Source organism: Salvelinus namaycush, chromosome 10 (genome assembly GCF_016432855.1).
Source record: "Salvelinus namaycush isolate Seneca chromosome 10, SaNama_1.0, whole genome shotgun sequence".
Classification (NCBI taxonomy): Eukaryota; Metazoa; Chordata; class Actinopteri; order Salmoniformes; family Salmonidae; genus Salvelinus; species Salvelinus namaycush.
The window spans coordinates 40,704,678-40,730,298 of NC_052316.1; the positions used below are offsets into that span (position 1 = coordinate 40,704,678).

A 25,621-nucleotide genomic window follows, 5' to 3' on the forward strand; every position below is an offset into this window, starting at 1 on the left:
AGCGTTGCAGTTCCTGATACAAACCGGTGCGCCTGGCACCTACTATCATACCCCGTTCAAATGCATTTACTATTTTGTCTTGCTCATTCACCCTCTGAATGGCACACATACACAGTCCGTGTCTCAGTTGTCTCAAGGCTTAAAAATCCTTCTTTAACCTGGCTCCTCCCCTTCATCTACACTGATGAGTGAAGTTGATTTAACAAGTGACTACAATAAGGGATCATAGCTTTCACCTGGTCAGTCTGTCATGGAAAGAGCAGGTGTTCATAATGTTTTGTACCCTCAGTGCGCTTACATTTATTTTGTATAAGACCAAGTATTTGAAATATGAACCCAGGAAATGTGTTTGGTTGAAATACTAGCATGCATTAGGTAGGATAGTATTTTGTGGTGCACAACCAAACACTTTCCCTGGCTTTTGTGTCATTCATTGTGGGACCCTGAACTCTGTCTGCTTTATCTGCCTTTACTGGTAGATCACATTTGTTGCCAAAATAGCTGATTGCTTTTGTGAAACTGCTACTTACATCCATGTTGTGAGCCCTTGGCAGGGGTTTAGATTGCTCCGTTCAGTTGACATGGGTTATCAGGACTTGCAGATAATGGTGAAATATGTACTGTATCATGTTTTTCATGATTGATGACATAAATTAGCCCTGTTTTTAATATATTGAGATGAAATTATGGCTTTTGATCATTCTCGCTCTAAAACAAAAACCTTGCTACAGTTTCATGGACTAAAACAGTGTAATTGATGAGAAGTAAAAATTGTCCATATGTTTTTTTTTTAAGATTTTTTTTTTAATGTTCTAATTATTTTTTCTATTATTTATGTTCAAATCAGTGTCTTCTGTTCATTCCTCCCAAGCCCTTATTGTTTGAGTCACAAATGGCAGCCTATTCCTTATAACGCTGCACTACTTTTGATCATAGGCCTATGGACCCAGGGAATAGGGTTATGGGCCCTGGTCAAAAGTAGTGCACTATATAGGGATAGGGTTATGGGCCCTGGTCAAAAGTAGTGCACTATATAGGGTTATGGGCCCTGGTCTAAAGTAGTGCACTATATAGGGAACAGGGTGCCATTTGTACTATATAGGGAACAGGGTGCCATTTGTGATGCAACCTGTCTCTGTAATAAATAATTTATGGGGAAACCACATTTTGATTAATGATGACCATTTCTTTTTTATATAATGTGTGGATTTCTTCTTGTTTTAATAATCTCATCAGTGGTAATACATTAGTAGCTGTTTTTATAATTATGCAGTTGATATGTTAAAATGCTCAATTGCAAAACAATTCAAAGGAACATATCAAACTGGTGTACAAACTGCCTTACTCCATAACAATATTCCTTTATGTTTGTGATTTAAATAATATAAAAGTTCTGAAAACAGATTTTGAAGTTCTGAGTTATTTACTGGTGAAAAGTTCTATTGTGGTACAGCAGATAACTAGTCACAGAAACACCTCTATCATGATTGTATATCTTTTATTTTTTATAAAAATGTAATACAGTAAAATACAGTATAGAAATACATTACAAGAAAAACCAAACACTTCTATACAAATCATAAAAATAGAATACATCTTGGTAACTGACTATGGATGAAGTGGTTAAAAGAATCCTATGAACCTTTAATGTTGTGATTGTATTGACTGTAATGAAGCAATGACTACTACTGTTCCTATCGGACACACTGCTAATGGAGGACGAGTGTGTTGGGTACTCTGGGGATGAGGAAGAGGGGTGATTACCTGAGGTGGGCAAGAGTTTGACCATAGAGATTATGTGATACAATGATGCAATGTCTATCTAAGTCTGAGTTTGACTGATAGACAGCCAAACTCCTCTCGCCAACAAGTCTCTACAGGCACCATTTCGGACCAATCAAATGACTTGCTCTGTTCTCCGGGTCTGATGTCACAACATTCTGCGACCAACCAGCCAAGAGTTGAGCAAAGGAGGGAACTGACCCTTTTTTTTGGTATTCAAGCACTTCCCAATAAGTTAATAGGTAGATGTAAATAAAGGCTAGCTAATGTTTCTTGTCTCTACCACTTTAAGCCTGAGGAGGAGGGGAGGAAGACTACATTCTGGGCCAACGGTGGACTCATCATGGGACCTGGAGAAGCAGTCTGAGTCATCTGTAAAGATCACCTTGTGGACGGGAGAGGGCGTTGTAAAGTACAAGAGGGTCAAACAATTCATTCTAGATCCACAAAGCACCTTAACATTGGAGAGAACAGGATTCTATTTAGGATATCTGGCCAATAAATAGATGTTTACTTCCATCCGAGGGGAACTCGCTATTCTTTAAACTCTTTGGTGTGCACCAGGTGCAAGTGTTGAGTCATTTCCTAATCTGCTTCTTGGGATTGCAGTGCTGTTCTCCTGTCCCACCTTAGTAGTTCTCATATACGAACAGTCTTTTTCTACTAGTTCCCATTTACTTATGTTGCAGCTTTACCAACCAACCAACCACACACACACACACATACATACATCCACGCACATGCTCGTTCGCAGTGGTGCTGCATACAGAGGTCGCAACCTTTTCAGTGCCCCCCCTTTTACACCGTCGTTTTAAAGTGCTCTCAGTAGGGGTAGGCGGAGACGGCGATGTAGACGATGAAGGTGGTCTGGTACTCGATGCCTCCGTCAGCGCTGTAGGACAGGGAGCGCACCTTCATCCTGAAGGTGTGGGGCTCTCGGAGGGCCCTGGTTGTGAACAGCACCCCTTTCAGGTTTTCGTCTCGCAGTGCGAAGGGTAACGTCACGTCCTCGTCCACCACCAGGAAGGAGGTACGGGGGTGCACCACGCCGTCCTGCGTGTACGCCACCAGCCGGATCAGGTCCTGATTGGCCGCAATGCCAAAGGGGAGGGACAGCAGCTTGTACTCCAGTGCGTAAGGGCTTAGTGCACACTCCAGGTCGTTGGGAGGGCATTTCTTCAGACAGAACCTACAACACAGAACACACAACATGGACACTTCGCTAGGGTATTCTGTACTTAGGGCTCTATTCAATCAGATCCGCTTTAGCCGACATCCGCATAGCGTTAGAGCCGTCAAATGCACAAGTGGCTCCTGAAATTATACCTAAAGGGGACATTGCCATTGGTTGCACGGAGTCACATTAACAGAAATCTAATGCAGTCTGTTTACAAGTTGGAACACAGGAATGTGAGATGTAATCTACACCTTGATAAGGCTGATAGAAATCCTTAATTTCGCTGAATGATTTTCAATTTGAGCAACATTATTTCTATATAGGCTACACCTTCTCATTCTGAGCTTCTAACGTGAGTGGGACGGGTGTGGCTTTGTGAAAATGATCACAAGAGCAACTGCTTGCCAATTTTACAGCTCCAACACAGCTCCACCTCCGACACGGCCAAAACATCAGCTATGCGGGTGTCGGCTGTCCCCGGTTAACGCTTGATCTGATTGAGTCTAGGTCTTAAGTGTGTATACTGCATGATTCTTCAATCAAAATGCAACAAATGTATAGTAAACAAAGTGCTGGAGAAAGTACCGGTATGCAAGTGTGTGTTAGTGGTTGTGTGTATGACAATACGGTGCATTCGGAAAGTATTCAGACCCCTCGACTTTTTCCACATTTTGTTAAGTTACAGCCTTATTCTAAAATGGATTAAATAAATAAAAAATCCTCATCAATCTACAAACAATACCCCATAATGACAAAATGAAAACCTTTTTTTTTTTTTTTTTTTGCAAATTCATAAAAACAAAGAAACTGAAATACCTTATTTACATAAGTTATGAGACTTGAAATTGAGCTCTGGTGCATCCTGTTTCCATTGATCATCCTGAGATGTTTCTACAACTTGATTGGAACCTGTGGTGAATTCAATTGATTGGACATGATTTGGAAAGGCACACACCTGTCGATATAAGGTCCCACAGTTGACAGTGCATGTCAGAGCAAAAAGCAAGCCATGAGATCGAAGGAATTGTCCGTAGAGCTCCGAAACAGGATTGTGTCGATGCACAGATCTGGCGAAGGGTACCCAAACATTTCTGCTGCATTGAAGGTCCCCAAGAACACACTGGCCTCCATCGTTCTTAAATGGATGAAGTTTGGAACCACCAAGACTCTTCTAGAGCTGGCCGCCCGGCCAAACTGAGCAATCAGGGGAGAAAGGCCTTGATCAGGGAGGTGACCAAGAACCCGATGGTCACTCTGACAGAGCTCCAGAGTTTCTCTGTGGCGATGGTAGAACTTTCCAGAAGGACAACCATCTCTGCATCACTCCACCAATCAGGCCTTTTATGGTAGTGTGGCCAGACAGAAGCCACTCCTCAGTAAAAGGTACATGACAGTCCGCTTGGAGCCAAAAGGCACCTAAAGACTCCATGAAACAAGATTCTCTGGTCTGATGAAACCAATATTGAACTCTTTGGCCAGAATGCCAAGCGTCATGTCTGGAGGAAACCTGGCACCATCCTTACGGTGAAGCATGGTGGTGGCAGCATCATGCTGTGGGGATGTTTTTCAGCGGCAGAGACTGGGAGACTAGTCAGGATCGAGGGAAAGATGAACAGAGCAAAGTACAGAGAAATCCTTGATGAAAACCTGCACCAGAGTGCTCAGGACCTCAGACTGGGGTGAAGGTTCACCTTCCAACAGGACAACAACCCTGAGCACACAGCCAAGACAACGCAGGAGTGGCTTCAGGACAAGTCTCTGAATGTCCTTGAGTGGCCCAGCCAGAGCCTGGACTTGAACCCGATCAAACATCTCTGGAGAGACCTGAAAATAGCTGTGCAGCGACGCTCCCCATCCAACCTGACAGAGGTTGAGAGGATCTGCAGAGAAGAATGGGAGAAACTCCCCAAATACAGGTGTTCCAAGCTTGTAGCGTCATACCCAAGAAGACTTGAGGCTGTGATCGCTGCCAAAGATGCTTCAACAAAGTACTGAGTAAACGGTCTGAATACTTATGTAAATGTATTATTTCTGTTTTTTATTTTTAATAAATGTGCCAACATTTCTAAAAACCAGTTCATGCTTTGTCATTATGGGGTATTGTGTGTAGATTGATAAGGGGGGGGGGGGAAACAATTTAATCAATTTTAAAAGAAGGCTGTAACGTAATAAAATGTGGAAAAAGTCAAGGGGTCTGAATACCCGTAATACACATAAGAGTGTGAGTCAATGTGTGGTTACTATTTACCCTGTTGCTGGGTCTCTCTGGTAGTTAGGTGGGCAGGGTGTATCGATACACTGGTAACTTCCTCTCATGTTAAAGCACATCCTGTTGGTCCCGCACTGGACATTCTGCTCCAGACACTCATCTATATCTGCCCTCACAATACAGGAGGTAGTTATACAACGTATAGCAATACATAACACCACAATACAGGAGGTAGTTATACAACGTATAGCAATACATAACACCACAATACAGGAGGTAGTTATACAACATGTACCGATACATAACACCACAATACAGGAGGTAGTTATACAACATGTACCGATACATAACACCACAATACAGGAGGTAGTTATACAACATGTACCGATACATAACACCACAATACAGGAGGTAGTTATACAACATGTACCGATACATAACACCACAATACAGGAGGTAGTTATACAACATGTACCGATACATAACACCACAATACAGGAGGTAGTTATACAACATGTACCGATACATAACACCACAATACAGGAGGTAGTTATACAACATGTACCGATACATAACACCACAATACAGGAGGTAGTTATACAACATGTACCGATACATAACACCACAATACAGGAGGTAGTTATACAACATGTACCGATACATAACACCACAATACAGGAGGTAGTTATACCAATACATAACACATGATGCAGTTATTGATTATACTGTACCTGCAACTTTTACATAGATACATTTTCCTCATCAAATTATTTCATTGAATGTATTTTCTTATAGTAGAATATAGGGATGCTCTCTGAGCGATGACGAATGGATAGATATATAAATAACGTGAACAGCTGATTAATCGATTGACTGACAGGTGGAGGTGTCCTGCTCACCTTGGCAGGTCTTTCCGTTGGTCATGAGGCGGTAGCCGGCCGGACACTGACACCTATGGCTCCCTGGAGTGTTCATACACTCATGCTGGCACGTGTCCCTCACCTCACACTCGTTGATGTCTACACACACACACACAGGAAACATTTATCAGTTGAAACATGTTATAAAGGTGTATTAGAAAACAAGGGGAAGCCAACCCCAGGTAGCACAGCCATGCAGCCAGACCCTCCACCTCTCCTTTCAAACTCCTCCCCCTCTGCCTGTCCCCCTGCCTCCTCCATAGTTACCTAGGCAACGGCCACCCCTGGCCTCGTACCCCTGCGGACAGGCCAGGGCCTCCCTGCGTCTACGCTGCCTATAGCGCCCCCCTGTGGCAGCGTAGGAGGGGTAGCTCTGAGAGGCCAGGCTGTGGTACTGGCGCTGGAAGGCGCTCCGCTCAGGGGAGTCCTGGGAGGAGCTGTAGCCGTATGAGAAGCTCTGGTAGCTGGGAGGCAGCTTCTCCAGCCCCGCGCAGGACTTTCCATCCCCAAGCAGGTGGCGCCCTGGCGGGCACACACACTTGAAGCTGCCGGGGGTGTTGAGGCACTGGTGCGCGCAGGGCTGGGGCGCATGCTCACACTCATTACTGTCTGGTGATGTCACAGCACCACAGAGAGAGGGGGGAGGGAAGAGAGAGAGGGAGCAGGAGGGAGGAGAGAAGGGAGGGAAGGGAAAAGAGAGAGGGGGGAGGATGGAAGAGAGAGAGGGGGAGGAGGGAAGAAAGAGAGGGGGGAGGAGGGAGGAGAGAGGGGGAGGAGGGAAGAGAGAGAGGAGGGAGGGGGAGCAGGGGAGAGAGGAGGAAAGAGGGAAGAGAGAGAGGGGGGAGGAGGGAAGAGAGAGAGGAGGGAAGAGAGAGGAGGGAAGAGAGAGAGGAGGGAAGAGAGAGAGGAGGGAAGAGAGAGGAGGGAGGAGGGAAGAGAGAGAGGAGAGAGGAGGAGGAGAAAAGGAAGAAAACAGGCAAGAGTAAAAGTTGAGTAAAGAGGGGGATATGGAGCAGGGGAAACATACAGATAGACAGAGGATAAGGCAGTTAAGAAAGAAGCAGATGAAGTGGAAGAATAAAGTGGTGTGAGGAAGACAAGAGGATGAGAAAGGAAGAGATGGAACACAATCACCCCAACGTACAGGAACAATCACCCCAACGTTTGACAATATATATCATGTCCCTAAGGCATAAGTGTATTCATCTAAAAAGTGTCTTTTAAAACCTCTACCGACCACCTAACCCGGATCCGGGATCCCCCCCAGCATAAAAGCTGACTAGCATAGCCTAGCCTAAAGTTACAGGGATATCATAAAAAAAAATGTTCATGAAATCACAAGTCCAAGACACCAAATGAAAGATACAGATCTTGTGATTCAAGCCATCATCTCTGATTTGTAAAATGTTTTACAGGGAAGACACAATATGTAAATCTATTAGCTAACCACTGTTAGCAAAAGACAACAATTTTCTTACTCCACCATTTTCTTACTGCATCAGTAGCTATCACCAATTCGGCCAAATAAAGATATTGATAGCCACTAACCAAGAAAAAACCTCATCAGATGACAGTCTGATAACATATTTATTGTATAGGATAGGTTTTGTTAGAAAATTGTGCATATTTCAGGTATAACTCATAGTTTACAATTGCACCCACCATCACAACTCGACTAGAAAAAATACAGAGAGCAACGTGTCTTACCTAATTACTAATCATAAAACATTTCTTAAAAATACACAGCTCACAGCAATGGAAGACACAGATCTTGTGAATTCAGACAATATTTCAGATGTTCTAAGTGTTTTACAGCGAAAACACAATAAATCGTTATATTAGCATACCACATGTGCAAACGTTACCAGAGCATAGATTCAAGCCAAAGAGAGCGATAACGTAATCATCGCCAAAATATATTATTTTTTTCACTAACCTTCTCAGAATTCTTCCGATGACACTCCTGTAACATCATATTACAACATACATATAGAGTTTGTTCGAAAATGTGCATATTTAGCCATAAAAAACCGTGGTTATACAATGACAATACTAGCAAAACTAGCCTGAAAATGTCGGGCGCCATATTTGACAGTGATCTTGTCTCATGAAAAACTATTCATAAACTTGACTAAAAAATATAAGTTGGACAGCTATCGAAAGACAAATTAGTTCTTAATGCAATCGCTGAATTACATTTCTAAAATTATCCTTACTGTGCAATATAGGGTTCGCCAAGCGAAGCTATACCAAACAAAATGGCGGAATATGCGTTTAAAATTTTTCGACATAACAACGATTTATCATCTTAAATATTTCTTACTATGAGGTGATCTTCCATCAGAATCTTGGGCAATGTATCCTTTCTTGGGTCTAATCGTCTTTTGGTCGAAAGATGTCCTCTGTCCGTCGAAATGCCCACTAACGTTCGACCGGGACCCCGAAACGTGCCCGGCGCTTCAAAGAGCATCACATAGAAATGCCTCAAAATCGCCCTAAACGGATATAAATTGCTATAAAACGGTTCAAATTAACTACCTTATGATGCTTTTAACACCTATAACGAGTAAAAACATGACCGGAGAAATATTACTGGCTAAACAACCATTTGGAAGGAGGCAAGTCCGATGTCCATCTTGCGTCAGGCGCAGCCAGGGAAAGAATGCTACTTCCACGTTTTGGTGTTTTATAGAGGCTCTGATTGCGCAATCGACTCCATTCAAAGCGTCATCACGTACTGACATCCAGAGGAAGACGTAGGCAGTGTCTGTTTCTCCATAGCATTTACAGGGACTTTAAAACTGACCTGGGACCAGAGGCCAACATTTCTGAAATCTCACTCCCTATCAGGAAAAGTGCTGTAGAAGGAGTTCTGTTTCACTCAGAGACAAAATTCCAACGGCTATAGAAACTAGAGAGTGTTTTCTATCCAATAATAATAATAATATGCATATTGTACGAGCAAGAATTGAGTAGGAAGCCGTTTAATCTGGAGCCCGATTTATGCTAAGTCGAAACAGCACCCCCTATATTGACAAGAAGTTAACGATTTATGTTGTATTTTACCCCCTTTTTCTCCCCAATGTCGATCTTGTCTCATCGCTGCAACTCCCCAACGGGCTCGGGAGGTGAAGTCATGCGTCCTCCGAAACATGACTCGCCAAACCGCGCTTCTTAACACCCGCCCACTTAAACCAGAAGCCAGCCGCACCAATTTGTCGGAGGAAACACCTTTTAAACTGACGACCAAGGTCAGCCTGCAGGCGCCCGGCCCGCCACAAGGAGTCACTTGAGCACGATGAGCCAAGTAAAGGCCCCCTGGCCAAACCCTCCCCTAACCCTGACGACGCTGGGCCAATTGTGCGCAGCACTATGGGACTCCTGATCACGGGCGGTTGTAATACAGCACGGGATCGAACCCGGGTCTGTAGTGACGCCTCTAGCACTGCGATGCAGTTCTTTAGACCACTGCACCCCTCGGGAGGCCCGCTTTTTAACTTTTTCAATGAGAGAATGAATACATTACATCTCACACCAAACAAGAATGCTTGAATTAAATCAAATCCAAGGTCTCTATTCAATCTCTGAAGCATTACAGATTGTGTGATAGAAATGTTAAGGTAATTTCCTATTGAGCCGATATCTGCAGCGTTTACCATGAAGCAGTCTCCGCTAACGTGGGAACAATGCCTTTAAATTCCAATCATGCTGTAACGTGGAACTTGCGCAATACGGATTGGATAGAGACCTACATCTGTATATATTGTAAATACATACTTTTTCAGGTTTGCCAAATAGTCTCTTAACTTACTATGGTGCTCAGTTAAAGTGTTGCCACTTGAAATTTAAATGAAACATACTGTATATCCATTTTAATGCAACAAAATATTCAAATTGTACAGGTAAGTAGGTACAGAGTAGACATCAGTGTCCAGTGTTGATGATGTCATAGGGGATACCGACAGAGACAGTGAGTGTATGCCATTACAAAGCAAAGCGACCCCAGGTCGGGTGCAACCCGGTCAAAAGGTCAAAGGTGGAAACTCAGGTGTAAGAGTGACAGAGCCAAGAGGGAGAGAGAGAGATGCTGGCCTTGTGATGACAGACAGACAGGTTAATTCCAGGTCCCTTTCCTGTTGTCCTGTCTGTGGCTCCTTACCTTTCTGTTAACCCTCTGTTTAAACTCTAACTACACAGCCACTCAGTACCTAGGGCTCATCTTCTCTTTGTGATAGTTATGAGAAAGTAAGGGATTTCCACAGAAGACAACAGTTCTTTAGCTACATTAGCATTAGAAAGGCAGAGGGAGGATGTGATGCCACAGCTGGCTGGGGTATTACTGCAGCTTAGAGCAGGGACTGGGAGAGAGATGGAGAGAGGTATGCATGCAGAAGCAGGTCAGCTGACCCCCTGAGGTGAGGTTTAGTGGCTGAGGTGTAGTGGGTTAGGGGTATTGGGTAAGGGGTAGTGGGTAGTGGGTGAGGGGTAGTGGGTTAGTGGTAGTGGGTAAGGGATAGTGGGTGAGGGGTAGTGGTGAAGGGTGAGAGGTAGTGGGTGTGGGGTGGTGGGGTAGTGGGGTGAGGAGGAGTGGATAAGGAGTGAGGGGTAGTGGGTGAGGTATAGTGGGTGAGGGGTAGTGGGTGAGGGTTAGTGGGTAGTGGGTTAGTGGGTAGTGGGTGAGGGGTAGTGGGTGAGGGTTAGTGGGTAGTGGGTTAGTGGGTAGTGGGTGAGGGGTAGTAGGTGAGGTACAGTGGGTGAGGGATAGTGGAGGTCTGCGTGCAGAAGCAGGGCAGCTGAGGGGTAGTGGGTGAGGGGTGGTGGGTGAGGTGGTTTGGGGGTAGAGGGGGTACGTACCCACACAGGGGCGTCCTACACCCTGAGAGCGATAGCCTCTGGGGCAGGTACAATGGTAGCTCCCTCTGCTGTTCTCACAGATCTGGTTGTATCTGCACTGGTGGGTCCCGTCTCTGCATTCATCTATATCTATAGGGAGAAGACACATGGAGATGTTTTATATTGAATATAGATATTTGACATTGAAACCATTACCCCACCAAACAGAAAGGGCTGGATATAAAATCCACCCCAACCTTTTCTTTAACCATTTAGAGTAGGTTATCCACAGATGTACTGGACACAGAATCCTCCTTTCAGTTGGCTGAGGGTGAGTTATGAAGGGGCTGATGCCCAGTTCTGGCACACTCACCCACACACGTCCCGTTGGCACCTTTGGTCATGCCAGCAGGGCAAAGGTCAATACAGGTGTAGCTTCCCCGCATGTTCTTACACTGCTGGTCTGAACGACACACCCTCTGTCTGCACTCATTTATGTCTGAGGAGAGAGAGAGAGAGGGCGAGAGGGAGAGAGAGGGCGAGAGAGAGAGAGAGGGCGAGAGAGAGAGAGAGAGAGAGAGAGAGAGAGAGAGAGAGAGAGAGAGAGAGAGAGAGAGAGAGAGAGAGAAGCAGGTCAGGTCCAGAACTGAAACCATCAAAACACGTTTCACACTATTGTGCCGACCCAATCTGTAGTGTACTGTGCTCACCTATACAGCGGCGGTTCCTGAGTTGGTACCCGGGCTCACAGGCACAGCGGTAGCTACCGATGGTGTTCAGACAGTGCTGGTTACACGGGTTAGACTCCTGGCACTCATTAATATCTTGAAAATGAACCAAAATCAAATAAACAATAATACAATTACAGCTTAGAAATAGCTTTATACCTATATAGGGCTGTGGCGGGCGTGACATTTTGTCAGCCGGTTATTGTCATGCAACAGACTGCCGGTCTCACGGTAATTGACCGTTACTTAACATAAACACGTTTAGCATCTCCAGGCCACCATACATAAAAGCTGATGATGCGCGCTTTTGGAACATCTACATTTAAAAAAGTATAATAAATCAATGTAATATAAAGCATCACAATAAATCCATTCTTTATTTTAGGTCTAAAGAAACATTCTGATATGAAGAAAATGTATTTCAGAAGAACAGAATATGAGTTGACCTACTGTATGTTATCTGGTTATGCACCCTGCCATAGGCTCTAGGATTGTTCATTTAGCTGACAAGATATACTTATAAGTCCCATTCCATTATTTTATATGATATGATTTTATAGTAAGACAATTATAATTGAACTTAATTGAATAAAATAGATAGGATATTTTTCGCATTCCGGAGGAGCGTGCCCATATGAAGTGGCTATATTGAGCGTAAAAGTGATCATTTGAAACAGGTCCTATATGCTAGATTTAGAGTTATTTGGCAACTTTAGTATAGTGTATGATACAAACCTTAGAATGCCTTAGAAATCAAACATACACTATATATACAGAAGTATATTGAGGAGAGGTGAGTTTTAAAAGAACATCCTGTTTTGATAAGTGTTTGATGTGATTTTTGATCGCATTTGCATTGATGTCAGAGTGGACAATAGAGCCCTGAGTACCAGACCATTAGGACCTGATGAGGGACAATAGAGCCCTGAGTACCAGACCATTAGGACCTGATGGAGGGACAATAGAGCCCTGAGTACCAGACCATTAGGACCTGGTGGAGGGACAATAGAGCCCTGAGTACCAGACCATTAGGACCTGATGGAGGGACAATAGAGCCCTGAGTACCAGACCATTAGGACCTGATGGAGGGACAATAGAGCCCTGATTACCAGACCATTAGGACCTGATGGAGGGACAATAGAGCCCTGAGTACCAGACCATTAGGACCTGATGGAAGGACAATAGAGCCCTGAGTACCAGGCCGTTAGGACCTGATGGAGGAACAATATAGTCCTGAGTACCAGACCGTTAGGACCTGATGGAGGGACAATAGAGCCCTGAGTACCAGACCGTTAGGACCTGATGGAGGGACAATAGAGCCCTGAGTACCAGGCCATTAGGACCTGATGGAGGGACAATAGAGCCCTGAGTACCAGACCAGTAGGACCTGATGGAGGGACAATAGAGCCCTGAGTACCAGGCCATTAGGACCTGATGGAGGAACAATAGACCCCTGAGTACCAGACCGTTAGGACCTGATGGAGGGACAATAGAGCCCTGAGTACCAGGCCATTAGGACCTGATGGAGGGACAATAGAGCCCTGAGTACCAGACCATTAGGACCTGATGGAGGGACAATAGACCCCTGAGTACCAGACCATTAGGACCTGATGGAGGAACAATAGACCCCTGAGTACCAGACCATTAGGACCTGATGGAGGGACAATAGAGCCCTGAGTACCAGGCCATTAGGACCTGATGGAGGAACAATAGACCCCTGAGTACCAGACCATTAGGACCTGATGGAGGAACAATAGAGCCCTGAGTATCAAGCCGTTAGCGACCTGATTTTTTATTTAAACTTTATTTAACTAGGCAAGTCAGTTAAGAACAAATTCTTATTTACAATGACGGCCTACACCGCCCAAACCCGGACAACACTGGGCCAATTGTGCACCGCAATATGGGACTCCCGATCACGGCTGGTTGTGATACAGCCTGGGATCGAACCAGGGTCTGTAGTGACGCCTCTACCACAGAGATGCAGTGCCTTAGACCGCTGAGCCACTCGGGAGCCCTGACTCCTGACTGCCGGTGTGACGGTAATGCGGTCACCGCAACAACCCTACACTTAATATACCCTACACAACTGTAATGACACTTAATATACTGTATTAACTACTGCCAATCTTGAAGATGGAAACGAGTGTAACCTTGGCAACTGTGTCCATCGGCTGTCCTTCTGAAGCCCCGCCCACAGCGCATCACACAGCGGTAGGAGCCAATGGTGTTCTCACAGTCCTGCCCGTCATGGCACATGTGCCCACCCAGAGAACACTCATCAATGTCTGAGAACATAGAGAGAGGGAATCATTAGACATTAAGTCTTTAAACAGAGGCAGAGATTCTATGTGAGTAAAGGTGGTTTTATGGAGGTATTAAATAGGTATTTGTTTTTCAGTGTACATAGGGCTGGATTCAATCCGTATGGCAGAAATATCGCAGAAGATCCGTTTTATAGCTCGATTGAAATGTAAAGGCAATGTTCCCGCGTTTGCGGAGACTGCATTCACAGTAAACGCTGCGTATGTTGGCTCAATTGGAAATGACCTGTACATTTTTACACGGATCTCCCGTGATACTTCCGCGATCCGGATTGAATCCAGCCCATAGTGTGTGTGTGTTTGTGTTTGTGTTTGTGTGTGTGGGGCGTACCCTGACAGGTCCTGCCGTCAGCTGAGATGGTGAGTCCTCGGGGACATGAGCAATAGTAGGTTCCCATGGCATTGTGACAGACATGAGAACAAGGGCTCCTCTCCTTACACTCATCCTCATCTGAATCATAACACAAACAATAACAGTCTTATACTCAATGTGGATATTGACATGAGCTAGGACTTATACTCTGCCATTTTACCCCAAACACCGTTTTAAATCATGTTTCTTATGGTTTCTCAAGACAAATTATGCATTTAAGTGAATTTAAAATGTGCATTTAAGTGAATCTCCACTGAACATAACGTAACAAAGTAAACTGCTCCAACATGAACAGAGGTGTGGACAAACTCCCCATGTTGAGAAGACAGACCACCAAAATAAGAGGCTTGTCATGATTACCTGCACAGTAGGGTCCTGCAGAGTCCAGCCTGAAGCCAACGGGACACTGGTTACTACGATCACCTGACAGAATATGGATAAGGTTGTTACGTTAAAGAGAGTGAGATATACAAAAGTATGTGGACACCTTTAAACTAGTGGATTCGGTTATTTCAGCCACACCGGTTGCTGACAGGTGTATAACATTGAGCACACAGCCATGCAATCGCCATAGACAAACATTGTCAGTAGAATGGCCCGTACTGAAGAGGTCAGTGACTTTCATCATGGCACCGTCATAGGATGCCACCTTTCCAACAAGTCAGTTCATAAAATTTCTGCCCTGCTAGAGCTGCCCCGGTCAACTGTAAGTGCTGCTATTGTGAAGTGGAAACGTAATGTAGTGTATAGATAGTGTATACACTGAGTGTACAAAACATTAGGAACAGTCTGTCTTTCCATGACATAGATTGACCAGGTGAAAGCTATGATCCCTTATTGATGTCACTTGTTAAATCCACTTCAAATCAGTGTAGATGAAGGGGAGGAGACAGGTTAAAGAAGGATTTTGTTGAGCCTTGAGACAATTGAGACATGGATTGTGTATGTGTGCCATTCAGAGGGTGAATGGGCAAGACAAAAGATTTAAGTGCTTTTGAACGGGGTATGGTAGTAAGTGTCCAGAACTGCAACACTGCTGGGAATTTCACGCTAAACAGTTTCCCGTGTGTATCATGAATGGTCCACCACCCCAAGGACATCCAGCGAACTTGACACAACTGTGGGAAGCATTGGAGTCAACATGGGCCAGCATCCCTGTGGAACGCTTTCGACACCTTGTAGAGTCCATGCCTCGGCGAATTGAGGCTGTTTTGAGGGCAAAATGGGGGTGGGGTGCAAATTAATAGGGAAGTACAGTATAGAGAGCAAGAGAGAGAGAAAGAGAGAGAGAAAAACAAGGACTTTAAAGTCTCACCCTTGGTGATGGTGGCGTGGAGCTTGTATTCCAGGACTTCCTCTAGGGGGTGGTAGTGGGCGCTGATGGCCGAGGCATGGAGCGTCTCCACCAGGTAGGGCATCTTTCCCTTGTCAGGGTCGTAGGTGATTGTGTGGTTCCAGGAGTAGGGCACACTGACCCGATCAATACTGAACATCCGGGTGGATAGAGCATACAGCTGACCTGGACCAGTCTGAATGTAGTCCTCTGTGTAGTCCTGGGTCAGATGAACAACAGCCAGCATGGATAAGCCTCAGCCAACAAGTTCTGCACCTCATAACCACCTTTCATTGTCTTTTTGTAAGTCATTTAAACTGTTTGATCGTGATCTGTAGTCTGGTTATCATAGTTTGTCATTATGGGCCAAACTTGAGATCTGTTGTGTATGTTACACAAAGATTGTCTTCAGCACTGATTTCAGTTACACTTCAGATCTCAAATGAGGAGAGTATGATAGTATGGAGTATGTAGTGTAGGGTGTAATACGTCTGGAGATGTGTTTCCTGTTACCTTGACGCTGATGTCAGCATTAGACGGCAGCTGCAGAACGTGTCCATTCAGCACGATATCCAATAGCAGTGCTCCGTCTGAGTCCAGCCCCCGAGCCACATGGGTCATCCTCAGGATCTCACCTGGTGGACAAAGAGGTCGCTTTATAAAGGCTGAAACCCTTTATTCTCTGGTCTTCATGGTAATACCTGGTATCCCATTTAGGGATATATATATATATATATATATATATATATATATATATACATACACACACACACACACACACACACACACACACACACACACACACACACACACACACACACACACACACACACACACACACACACAGATCCAAATTCTTCCCCTTCTCACCTGTGGCGAACTCCACCTGCGTCTCCCTCCTGAACACACCTCTGGTCAGAGAGTAGCCGTTCACTGCCTCCCCTAGCTCCTGGGCCGTCGTCCAATAGATGGAGTTCAGGATGGAGATCAGCTTCCTCATAGCGGGGCCTGCATGGGGTCAACAGGTGAGGTCAGGTCAGGGGTCATTCAAGAAGATTTTGAAACAGGGTGATTCGTTTGAACTGGGGTCAATTAGTGCAGCTCTTCCCTTCGTGACAAAATAAACCTGAATCTGTTATCTGATCTGTGCTTAGAAACAACTACAGCCTACATCTTTATAAACTTAACACACCATAGATAATCTATTAGGGTACATATTGAACTCAATGTCATAATGTCTATTAACTAACCCAGGCTCCGGGGCACATTGGAGATGGTGGCGTGTATAACCCTGCCTCCTGATTGGTTGTCAGAGATGGTGGCGTTGAGGATGGCAATTCCAAACTCCACGTCGTTAATGTTTCCTATGATGCTGCCTCTCGCCTTCTGAGGCCCGCCTAGGAGAGATGGAGAGAAAACAGGTTTAGTGCACACACATGCCAAACACACGCACACACATGCCATGCCACGCACACACATGCCATGCCATGCACACACACACAAACACACACCATACCTGGACACGTTTGGCCGTTACACCTGGACACCTGGGTGGAGTCTCCTGGGCAGAGGCGGCCCTCGTTGCTAGGCGACGGGTTATTACAGAGTCTGACTCGAGTTCTCTCTCCGCCCGCACAGGAGACGGAGCATTCTCCCCAGGGCTGCCACGCTCCCCAGTTACCATCCACTGCAAACACACACAGACATATAAAAATACATAGTCATGACAGAGTACGCATCGACCCGCACACACGCTTACTTAAGGTAGTCCATCGTATCCGATGATGACTTCCACTACTGCTTGTGGGTTCACTGATTGTGACTCTATAATCTGATGCGGGATGCACACTGTCTGCCACAGACAGAGCTCACAAAGGCCTGTCCCGTTGAGGCCGGAGCAGGCGTGGTCATATTCCTTCTCTGCCGCTTAGCCAGGCTACGTTCCAGCCTTTTTTCCTTGGCCAACTGCACTCCACAGCAACAGTCTGGAGGGAGGCAGTGTTCATCCCACACTTCTTTAGTGATGTCTTCAGTTTGTCCTTTAGCTGCTTTTTTCTGCCCACCTGCAGAGCGACGGCCCAGTTGTAGCTGTCCTCAGCCTCTTTCGCGGCAAGCGATCCTCTGGCACCTGGGAGGCATGGCCGAGCCATCTAAGCTGGTGGAGTGTGATGGACGCCTCAATGCTCCAGCAGTTTGGTTCTCTGGAGAATCTCTAAGTGCGGAACATGGTCCTGCCAGATCACTTTCAAAATGTGTTGGAGGCCTTTTATGTCAAAGGATTCCAGTTGTTTTATGTCAAAGGATTCCAGTTGTTTTATGTCAAAGGATTCCAGTTGTTCTATGTCAAAGGATTCCAGTTGTTCTATGTCAAAGGATTCCAGTTGTTCTATGTCAAAGGATTCCAGTTGTTTTATGTCAAAGGATTCCAGTTGTTCTATGTCAAAGGATTCCAGTTGTTTTATGTCAAAGGATTCCAGTTGTTCTATGTCAAAGGATTCCAGTTGTTCTATGTCAAAGGATTCCAGTTGTTCTATGTCAAAGGATTCCAGTTGTTCTATGTCAAAGGATTCCAGTTGTTCTATGTCAAAGGATTCCAGTTGTTCTATGTCAAAGGATTCCAGTTGTTCTATGTCAAAGGATTCCAGTTGTTTTATGTCAAAGGATTCCAGTTGTTCTATGTCAAAGGATTCAAGTTGTTCTATGTCAAAGGATTCCAGTTGTTCTATGTCAAAGGATTCCAGTTGTTTTATGTCAAAGGATTCCAGTTGTTCTATGTCAAAGGATTCCAGTTGTTCTATGTCAAAGGATTCCAGTTGTTCTGTCAAAGGATTCCAGTTGTTCTATGTCAAAGGATTCCAGTTGTTCTATGTCAAAGGATTCCAGTTGTTTTATGTCAAAGGATTCCAGTTGTTTTATGTCAAAGGATTCCAGTTGTTCTATGTCAAAGGATTCCAGTTGTTCTATGTCAAAGGATTCCAGTTGTTCTATGTCAAAGGATTCCAGTTGTTCCATGTCAAAGGATTCCAGTTGTTCTATGTCAAAGGATTCCAGTTGTTCTATGTCAAAGGATTCCAGTTGTTTTATGTCAAAGGATTCCAGTTGTTCTATGTCAAAGGATTCCAGTTGTTCTATGTCAAAGGATTCCAGTTGTTCTATGTCAAAGGATTCCAGTTGTTCTATGTCAAAGGATTCCAGTTGTTCTATGTCAAAGGATTCCAGTTGTTCAATGTCAAAGGATTCCAGTTGTTCTAAGTGTCGGCTGTAAACTGGCCATGTTTCACATCCATAAAGGAGTGTAGACACACTGCCTGGTAGACTGCAGCTTTGGTGTGGAGGTGCAGGTAGGTTACTGTTAAAAGCCCTCTTCCTTAGCTGGTCAAAGGAGGAAGAGGCCTGTTTGACATGATTCTGGATATCCTGGTGGATGTTGCAGTCTTCCTAGAGGATGCTTCCAAGATATTTAAAGTGAGGTACAATGGCCAGTGAGGAGTCTGAGAGTGGAGGGTCAGGTGACTACTGACATAGGACCTCTGTTTTTGGGATGTTAACATTCTGCTGTATGCTCTCACAGCTGCTGTGAGAGAGGCACAAGAGGGCAATCATCCACATACTGGAGCTCATGTACCCGTTCAGATTTGGAGCATCCTGATTTTGAAGAGGTTTCCATCCAATCTGAAGTCCCGGGTCACCCCCACTCTCTGTTTCAATGTCCTTGTGCAGGAGTGTTGTGACACACCCTTGACTCACACCAGTGCCAACTCCAAAGGTTTCAGACTCCTGTCTGCCACTCTGGCCACCATCCCTTCATGGAACAGTCCACCCTCCCCTCATGTTCACACATTTCCCAGGGCATCCATACTGCAGGAGGACCTTCCAAAGGAGTTAACGGTGTACTATGTTGAAGGCTTTGGAGAGGTCCACAAAGGCCATGAACAGGTCTTGTTTCTGTTCAAGGCACTTTTCCTGCAGTTGGTGTGGACTGAAGATAATGTCCACCGTGCTTCTGTTCTTTCTGAAGCCGCACTGGGACTCCAGTAGCAGGTCTTCAGTGAGGATGTCGATGAGTCTGTGGAGCATGACCTTCGCCAGGACTTTGTCAGCAACTGCAAGGAGGGATATGCCCCCTGCTGTTGCAGCAGATTTATTTGTTCCCCTTGTTTTGTGTTGAGACAATGTACTGTATGTATCCCTCCTTTGATGGTGGATGCTCTCGTCTCCATATCTCATAGATGAACAGGTGAACTGGTCTGGTACAGAGATAGCCCGCCTGTTTTAGGATCTCAGCAGGGACGCAGTCAGGTCCAGGAGTTGTGTTGTTATTCAATGAACTGATGGAGGCACAGATCTCAGAAAAGGTGGGTGGGAGATTAAGGCTCTGGATGGTAGGCAGGGTTTATGGGTACGTCCAGGACTGAGTAGTCAACTTGGTACGGCTGGTTTAAGAGGGCTTCAAATTGTTCACTCCACCTCTGGACTAACATAGTTTGGTCCTTTATAAGAGTGGACTCATCTGCACTTCTGAGGGGACAGGGGAGAGCAACTCCCTGGGCCGTGGGTGGTCTTCAGGGCATCATAAATGCTGTACCTGTCATATCTGTCCGCAAAAGATTGGATTTCTTGTACTTTGGAGATCCATCACTCATTTTGTAGATGCCGTAAAGCACTGTGCCTCCCTCTGCTGCTCATGCAATTGCTTTTGGAGGGCCTCAGACGTAAGGCTGTTGAATGTGTCTTTATGTACCTTGTGTATGCTGTCAAGTAGGGTGGAGATATACGTGGAGTTTTCATTGAACCGGTCCTGATGTTTCTTACTGTTGTAACTGATGGAGTGGGCTGCTGACTCAGAGTGATGTGTTTAGAGAGGACCATTTGTCGTGAATTGGACCCCTCTGCATTCAGGAGTCTCAATGTTCTCTAGTTTTTCTGCTAAAGAGCGACATAGGTTGTTACGTGCCTCTGTTTTCTGAAGTCGAGCACAGTGCAGATTGTTTTTGGTGGACTTATTGAGGCGGATGGCTGGGCGAACTTTCATTCTGAGCTTGGTTAAGATCATCCAACGATCTGTCCAGCACTCTGCTCCTCTCACGGCTCACGTAATGAGGATATCCTTGATATCAGAGCGCCTGACAATCACGTAGTCTATGAGGTGCCAGTGCTTTGATTGTGAGTGCATTCAATAGGTTTTGTATTTGTTTTAATTTTGGAACATGGTGTTGGTAAGTTCATGTTCAGCACAAAGGCTTAGCAATCTCAATCCATTTGCGTTGACATGACCAATGCCGTGCTGTCCTATCACTCCATTTCATATCTCACACACACAAACACACAAACACACACTTACCAGGGCAGCTGGCTGTGCTGCACCTCTGTATCTGTGAGTCTGCCCCGGCACATGCTCTGCCCCCATTGGCGGGTCTGGGGTTGTCACATGTTCTGTAGCGCTTCATCTGTCCTCCATTACACGTCCTGCTGCAGCTGCCCCAACTACTCCACAGACCCCAGTTACCATTAACTAATAGGGTGAGGTAGAGGGGAGAGGGGAGAGGGAAAGGGAAAGGAGAGAGAGAGGGAAAGAAAGAGATGCATCTCAGTCAGTACACACAACATGTCTGCAACACTTGATCAATGCAACTCACTGTAGGTGAGACAGATGACCCAGGTGAGATAAGAGTTACTGTAAGAGGATAAGAGTTAGTGTAAGAGGATAAGAGTTAGTGTAAGTGTAAAGGGATAAGAGTTAGTGTAAGAGGATAAGAGATAGTGTAAGAGGATAAGAGTTAGTGTAAGAGGATAAGAGATAGTGTAAGAGGATAAGAGATAGTGTAAGAGGATAAGAGTTAGTGTAAGAGGATAAGAGATAGTGTAAGAGGATAAGAGTTAGTGTAAGAGGATAAGAGATAGTGTAAGAGGATAAGAGATAGTGTAAGAGGATAAGAGATAGTGTAAGAGGATAAGAGTTAGTGTAAGAGGATAAGAGATAGTGTAAGAGGATAAGAGTTAGTGTAAGAGGATAAGAGATAGTGTAAGAGGATAAGAGTTAGTGTAAGAGGATAAGAGATAGTGTAAGAGGATAAGAGATAGTGTAAGAGGATAAGAGATAGTGTAAGAGGATAAGAGATAGTGTAAGAGGATAAGAGATAAGAGGAGTAAGGATGTCACTACTCACCAGGGCACGGGTCACTGTTGCAGAAGTCGATGTGCACGTCGTTACCCTCACACTGCCTGCCCCTGTGCTGCGGGGCGGGGCTGGCACAGAGGCGTGTCCGTTGTCTGGTTCCACCCCCACAGGAGACACTGCAGGCCCCCCAGCTCACCCACGATGACCACTTCCCATCCACTGGAGGGCAAGAGTCAGAGTCAGGCCCAATCTCAAATCAACCCTAAACCCCTACACTCTAAACACTTGAGTTCTGAGAAGATTTGATAGGTATAATCAATCTGGTAATAGTCCCTCCACCTTTCAATCTGATAGGCCAGGTGAAAAAGAGTACAGCTCATCTTAAACTATAGTAGCACTGTGCATGTCCACCCTTAGTTGACAAACCATTTACCAGGACAGTGTCTTAGTTTCCAAACCATTTACCAGGACAGTGTCTTAGTTTCAAACCATTTACCAGGACAGTGTCTTAGTTGCCAAACCATTTACCAGGACAGTGTCTTAGTTTCCAAACCATTTACCAGGACAGTGTCTTAGTTTCAAACCATTTACCAGGACAGTGTCTTAGTTTCAAACCATTTACCAGGACAGTGTCTAAGTTGCCAAACCATTTACCAGGACAGTGTCTTAGTTGCCAAACCATTTACCAGGACAGTGTCTTAGTTTCCAAACCATTTACCAGGACAGTGTCTTAGTTTCCAAACAATTTACCAGGACAGTGTCTTAGTTTCAAACCATTTACCAGGACAGTGTCTTAGTTTCCAAACCATTTACCAGGACAGTGTCTTAGTTTCCAAACCATTTAACAGGACAGTGTCTTAGTTTCCAAACCATTTACCAGGACAGTGTCTTAGTTTCAAACCATTTACCAGGACAGTGTTTTAGTTTCAAATCATTTACCAGGACAGTGTCTTAGTTTCCAAACCATTTACCAGGACAGTGTCTTAGTTTCAAACCATTTACCAGGACAGTGTCTTAGTTTCAAACCATTTACCAGGACAGTGTCTTAGTTTCAAACCATTTACCAGGACAGTGTCTTAGTTTCCAAACCATTTACCAGGACAGTGTCTTAGTTTCCAAACCATTTACCAGGACAGTGTCTTAGTTTCAAACCATTTACCAGGACAGTGTTTTAGTTTCCAAACCATTTACCAGGACCGTGTCTTAGTTCCCAAACCATTTACCAGGACAGTGTCTCTCCTTGCAGAGTTGTGTCTGTGTGTCGGGGCCCTCACACGGTGGCCCGTGGAATGAGGAAGGGGGGTTGTTACACAGACGCACTCTGGTCTGCATTCCTTTACCGCACGTCTCACTGCATGAGCTCCATGGCAACCACGCCCCCCAGTTACCTGCCACTGGGATAAGATAATCAATATGATCAGTGCTTGACCAATCATAATCTTTAATAATGTCTGATTCTATTGATTCTATCATTCTATGGTTGTTTGTCCAATGAGTGGAATGTACAGGAGTAGAGTGCTTGCCATGACCAGTACTCACCAGGGCAGGGCCTGATGCTACACATGATGGCCTCCACTGCCTTGCCCTCACAGGGTCTGCCCCCATGCTGCACGGAGGGGTTGGTGCAGGTGCGCACCCTGGTCCTGTTGCCCTGGCCACAGGTACGAGAACACTCTTCCCACGACGACCACTCTGACCAGTTACCATTCACTGTATGGACAGACACACAGGATACAGAGAGTAACACACACACGTGCACACATACACACACACACACACTCACTCACACACCGTGACTGGACTGACCTGGACAGGGCTTGCCCTGGCAGCTGCGTGTCTCTGTGTCTGAATTGGTACAGTGGCGACCCCCGTTGGCAGGCAGGGGGTTGTTACACTGCCTCAGCCTCCGCTGGGTCCCGACACCACAGGACACACTGCAGGGGCCCCACTCCATCCACTCTGAGAACCCTCCGTGCACTGGGACAGGGCCACAGAGACAGGGTTAGACATAGTCAATCATACTGTGTGCATCCCAGATAGCACCATATTCCCTCAAATAGCACCCTATTCCCTCAAATAGCACCCTATTCCCTTAAATAGCACCCTATTCCCTCAAATAGCACTCTATTCCCTCAAATAGCACTCTATTCCCTCAAATAGTACCCTATTCTCAATTTACCACACTCCTTTTTACCAGAGCCCTATGAAGCATGAGATCTGACTTCAGTATTCTTGTGGACTGGAGAACAGATATCAAAGCTATTTTGCTGTGCATTCTGGTATTTTAGCATAACCAGAGAGATAGACTGAAAACCTTTTTCTAATCCAGTGTTTCTTAATCTATGGGTCGGGACCCAAAGAGGGCCCTGGGCAGGTGAGAGGTGGGTCGCGAGTTGTGAAAATAAGCATTATTTTATTTTATTTAAAAAAATACTTTTTACCTCTTTTTTAAAATACTTTTCCCCCCTTTTCCCCCCCAATTTCGTGATATTCAATTGGTAGTTACAGTCTTGTCCCATCACTGCAACTCCCGTATGGACTCGGGAGAGGCGAAGGCCGAGAGCCATGCGTCCTCCGGAACACGACCCTGCCAAGCCGCACTGCCTCTTGACACACTGCTCGCTTAACCCGGAAGCCAGCCACACCAATGTGTCGGAAGAAATCAATCGAACCCGTGTTTGTAGTGACACGAGTGCCTTAGACCACTGAGTGCCTTAGACCACTGCGCCACTCGGGAGGCACAAAATACGCAGTCTTTAATCACACACTATAACTATAAGTTTAAGAACCCCAGGAAACCTCCCCACAAAATTTGGTTGTGTTGACGTACAGTAGATAGCTAACTCACCTCTGACAGTGAGAGTGACTCTGACCAGCACAGAACCCAGGAGGTTCCTGGCCACACACTGGTACTCGGCCGTGTCCTCCTTCTGGGCGCTGGTCAGCCTCAGAGAGCCGTTGGACAGGGTGGTGAAGCGCTCGTTGCCCAGGAGAGGGCTCCCCTGGCGGGACCACTCGATGACAGGAGTGGGCTCCCCTTCCGCCCGGCAGCTCAGTAGCACCGTGGTGCCAGCGTCTACCACCGTCTCTACCGGCTCTACTGTGATAGAGGGAGAGCCTGGTGGAGTACAGGGAGACAGAACATATTAGCATAACACATGAACTTTACTGTAATCTTTTTAACATCTATGTGTATCTTCTCTCAGAAAACTACACGGGTGGAGGGAGAACCTGACAGAGGAGAGGTGGGGCATTACGGCATAGAACTGAATAGGATTACCATAAAGGATAACTATTTAGTTTAGTTCATCTACTGTATACTCACTCTGCAGGGTGAGAGTGACACTCTTCTCCACCACCCCAGCATCGTTGGTGGCCACACACATATAGTTCCCTGCATCTTCATTCTGAAGAGACACAACAACAGTTAGCACTATCAACAAGATTCATCTAGACAAGAACAGACTACAACGAATGTTCTGGGGAGAAGTATAGGGTGGCACACAATTGGCCCAGCATCATCCGGGTTTGGCCGGGGTAGGTCGTCATTGTAAATAAGAATTTGTTCTTAACTGACTATATATAGATATACTAGATATGTGAACTCTGTAATAGTGCTGTACCACAGTGTTGTAGATATAGATATACTAGATATGTGAACTCTGTAATAGTGCTGTACCGCAGTGTTGTAGATATAGATATACTAGACACAGTGTGTGAACTCCGTAATAGTGCTGTACCACAGTGTTGTAGATATAGATATACTAGATATGTGAACTCTGTAATAGTGCTGTACCACAGTGTTGTAGATATAGATATACTAG

The 25,621-nt window shown here is 45.3% G+C and overlaps 1 protein-coding gene across 2 annotated transcripts; it reads right to left on the reverse strand.

Annotated features, from left to right (window-relative positions):
• Positions 1-1,477: 1,477 nt before the first annotated feature.
• LOC120055023 (hemicentin-1-like) lies at positions 1,478-25,199 on the reverse strand. 2 transcript variants are annotated; one of them, XM_039002867.1, is made up of 22 exons: positions 25,123-25,199; positions 24,646-24,915; positions 23,604-23,774; positions 23,337-23,507; positions 23,021-23,191; positions 21,846-22,016; positions 21,021-21,191; positions 17,196-17,366; positions 16,930-17,076; positions 16,550-16,687; positions 16,193-16,314; positions 15,662-15,899; positions 14,707-14,769; positions 14,305-14,424; positions 13,803-13,937; positions 11,632-11,745; positions 11,295-11,420; positions 10,943-11,071; positions 6,356-6,697; positions 6,068-6,187; positions 5,208-5,334; positions 1,478-2,971 (listed from the first exon to the last, which is right to left on the reverse strand). In XM_039002867.1, the coding sequence occupies exons 1-22, from the start codon at positions 25,181-25,183 to the stop codon at positions 2,605-2,607; spliced, it is 3,645 nt and encodes a 1,214-aa protein (XP_038858795.1). In that variant the 5' UTR covers positions 25,184-25,199; the 3' UTR covers positions 1,478-2,604. The 2 variants fall into 2 exon arrangements, with proteins under 2 accessions (XP_038858795.1, XP_038858796.1); XM_039002868.1 differs by lacking the exon at positions 6,356-6,697.
• Between the last annotated feature and the right edge of the window lie 422 nt (positions 25,200-25,621).

Coding starts and splice junctions, on each gene's coding strand:
- LOC120055023 (XM_039002867.1), bottom strand. CDS start 25,183: ATGTGTGTGGCCACCAACGATGCTGGGGTGGTGGAGAAGAGTGTCACT. Junction 16,688..16,929: donor CAATGTGCCCCGGAGCCTGG/GTTAGTTAATAG, acceptor GACCCCATGCAG/GCCCCGCTATGAGGAAGCTG. Junction 6,188..6,355: donor CAGGGGTGGCCGTTGCCTAG/GTAACTATGGAG, acceptor GTGTGTGTGTAG/ACATCAACGAGTGTGAGGTG.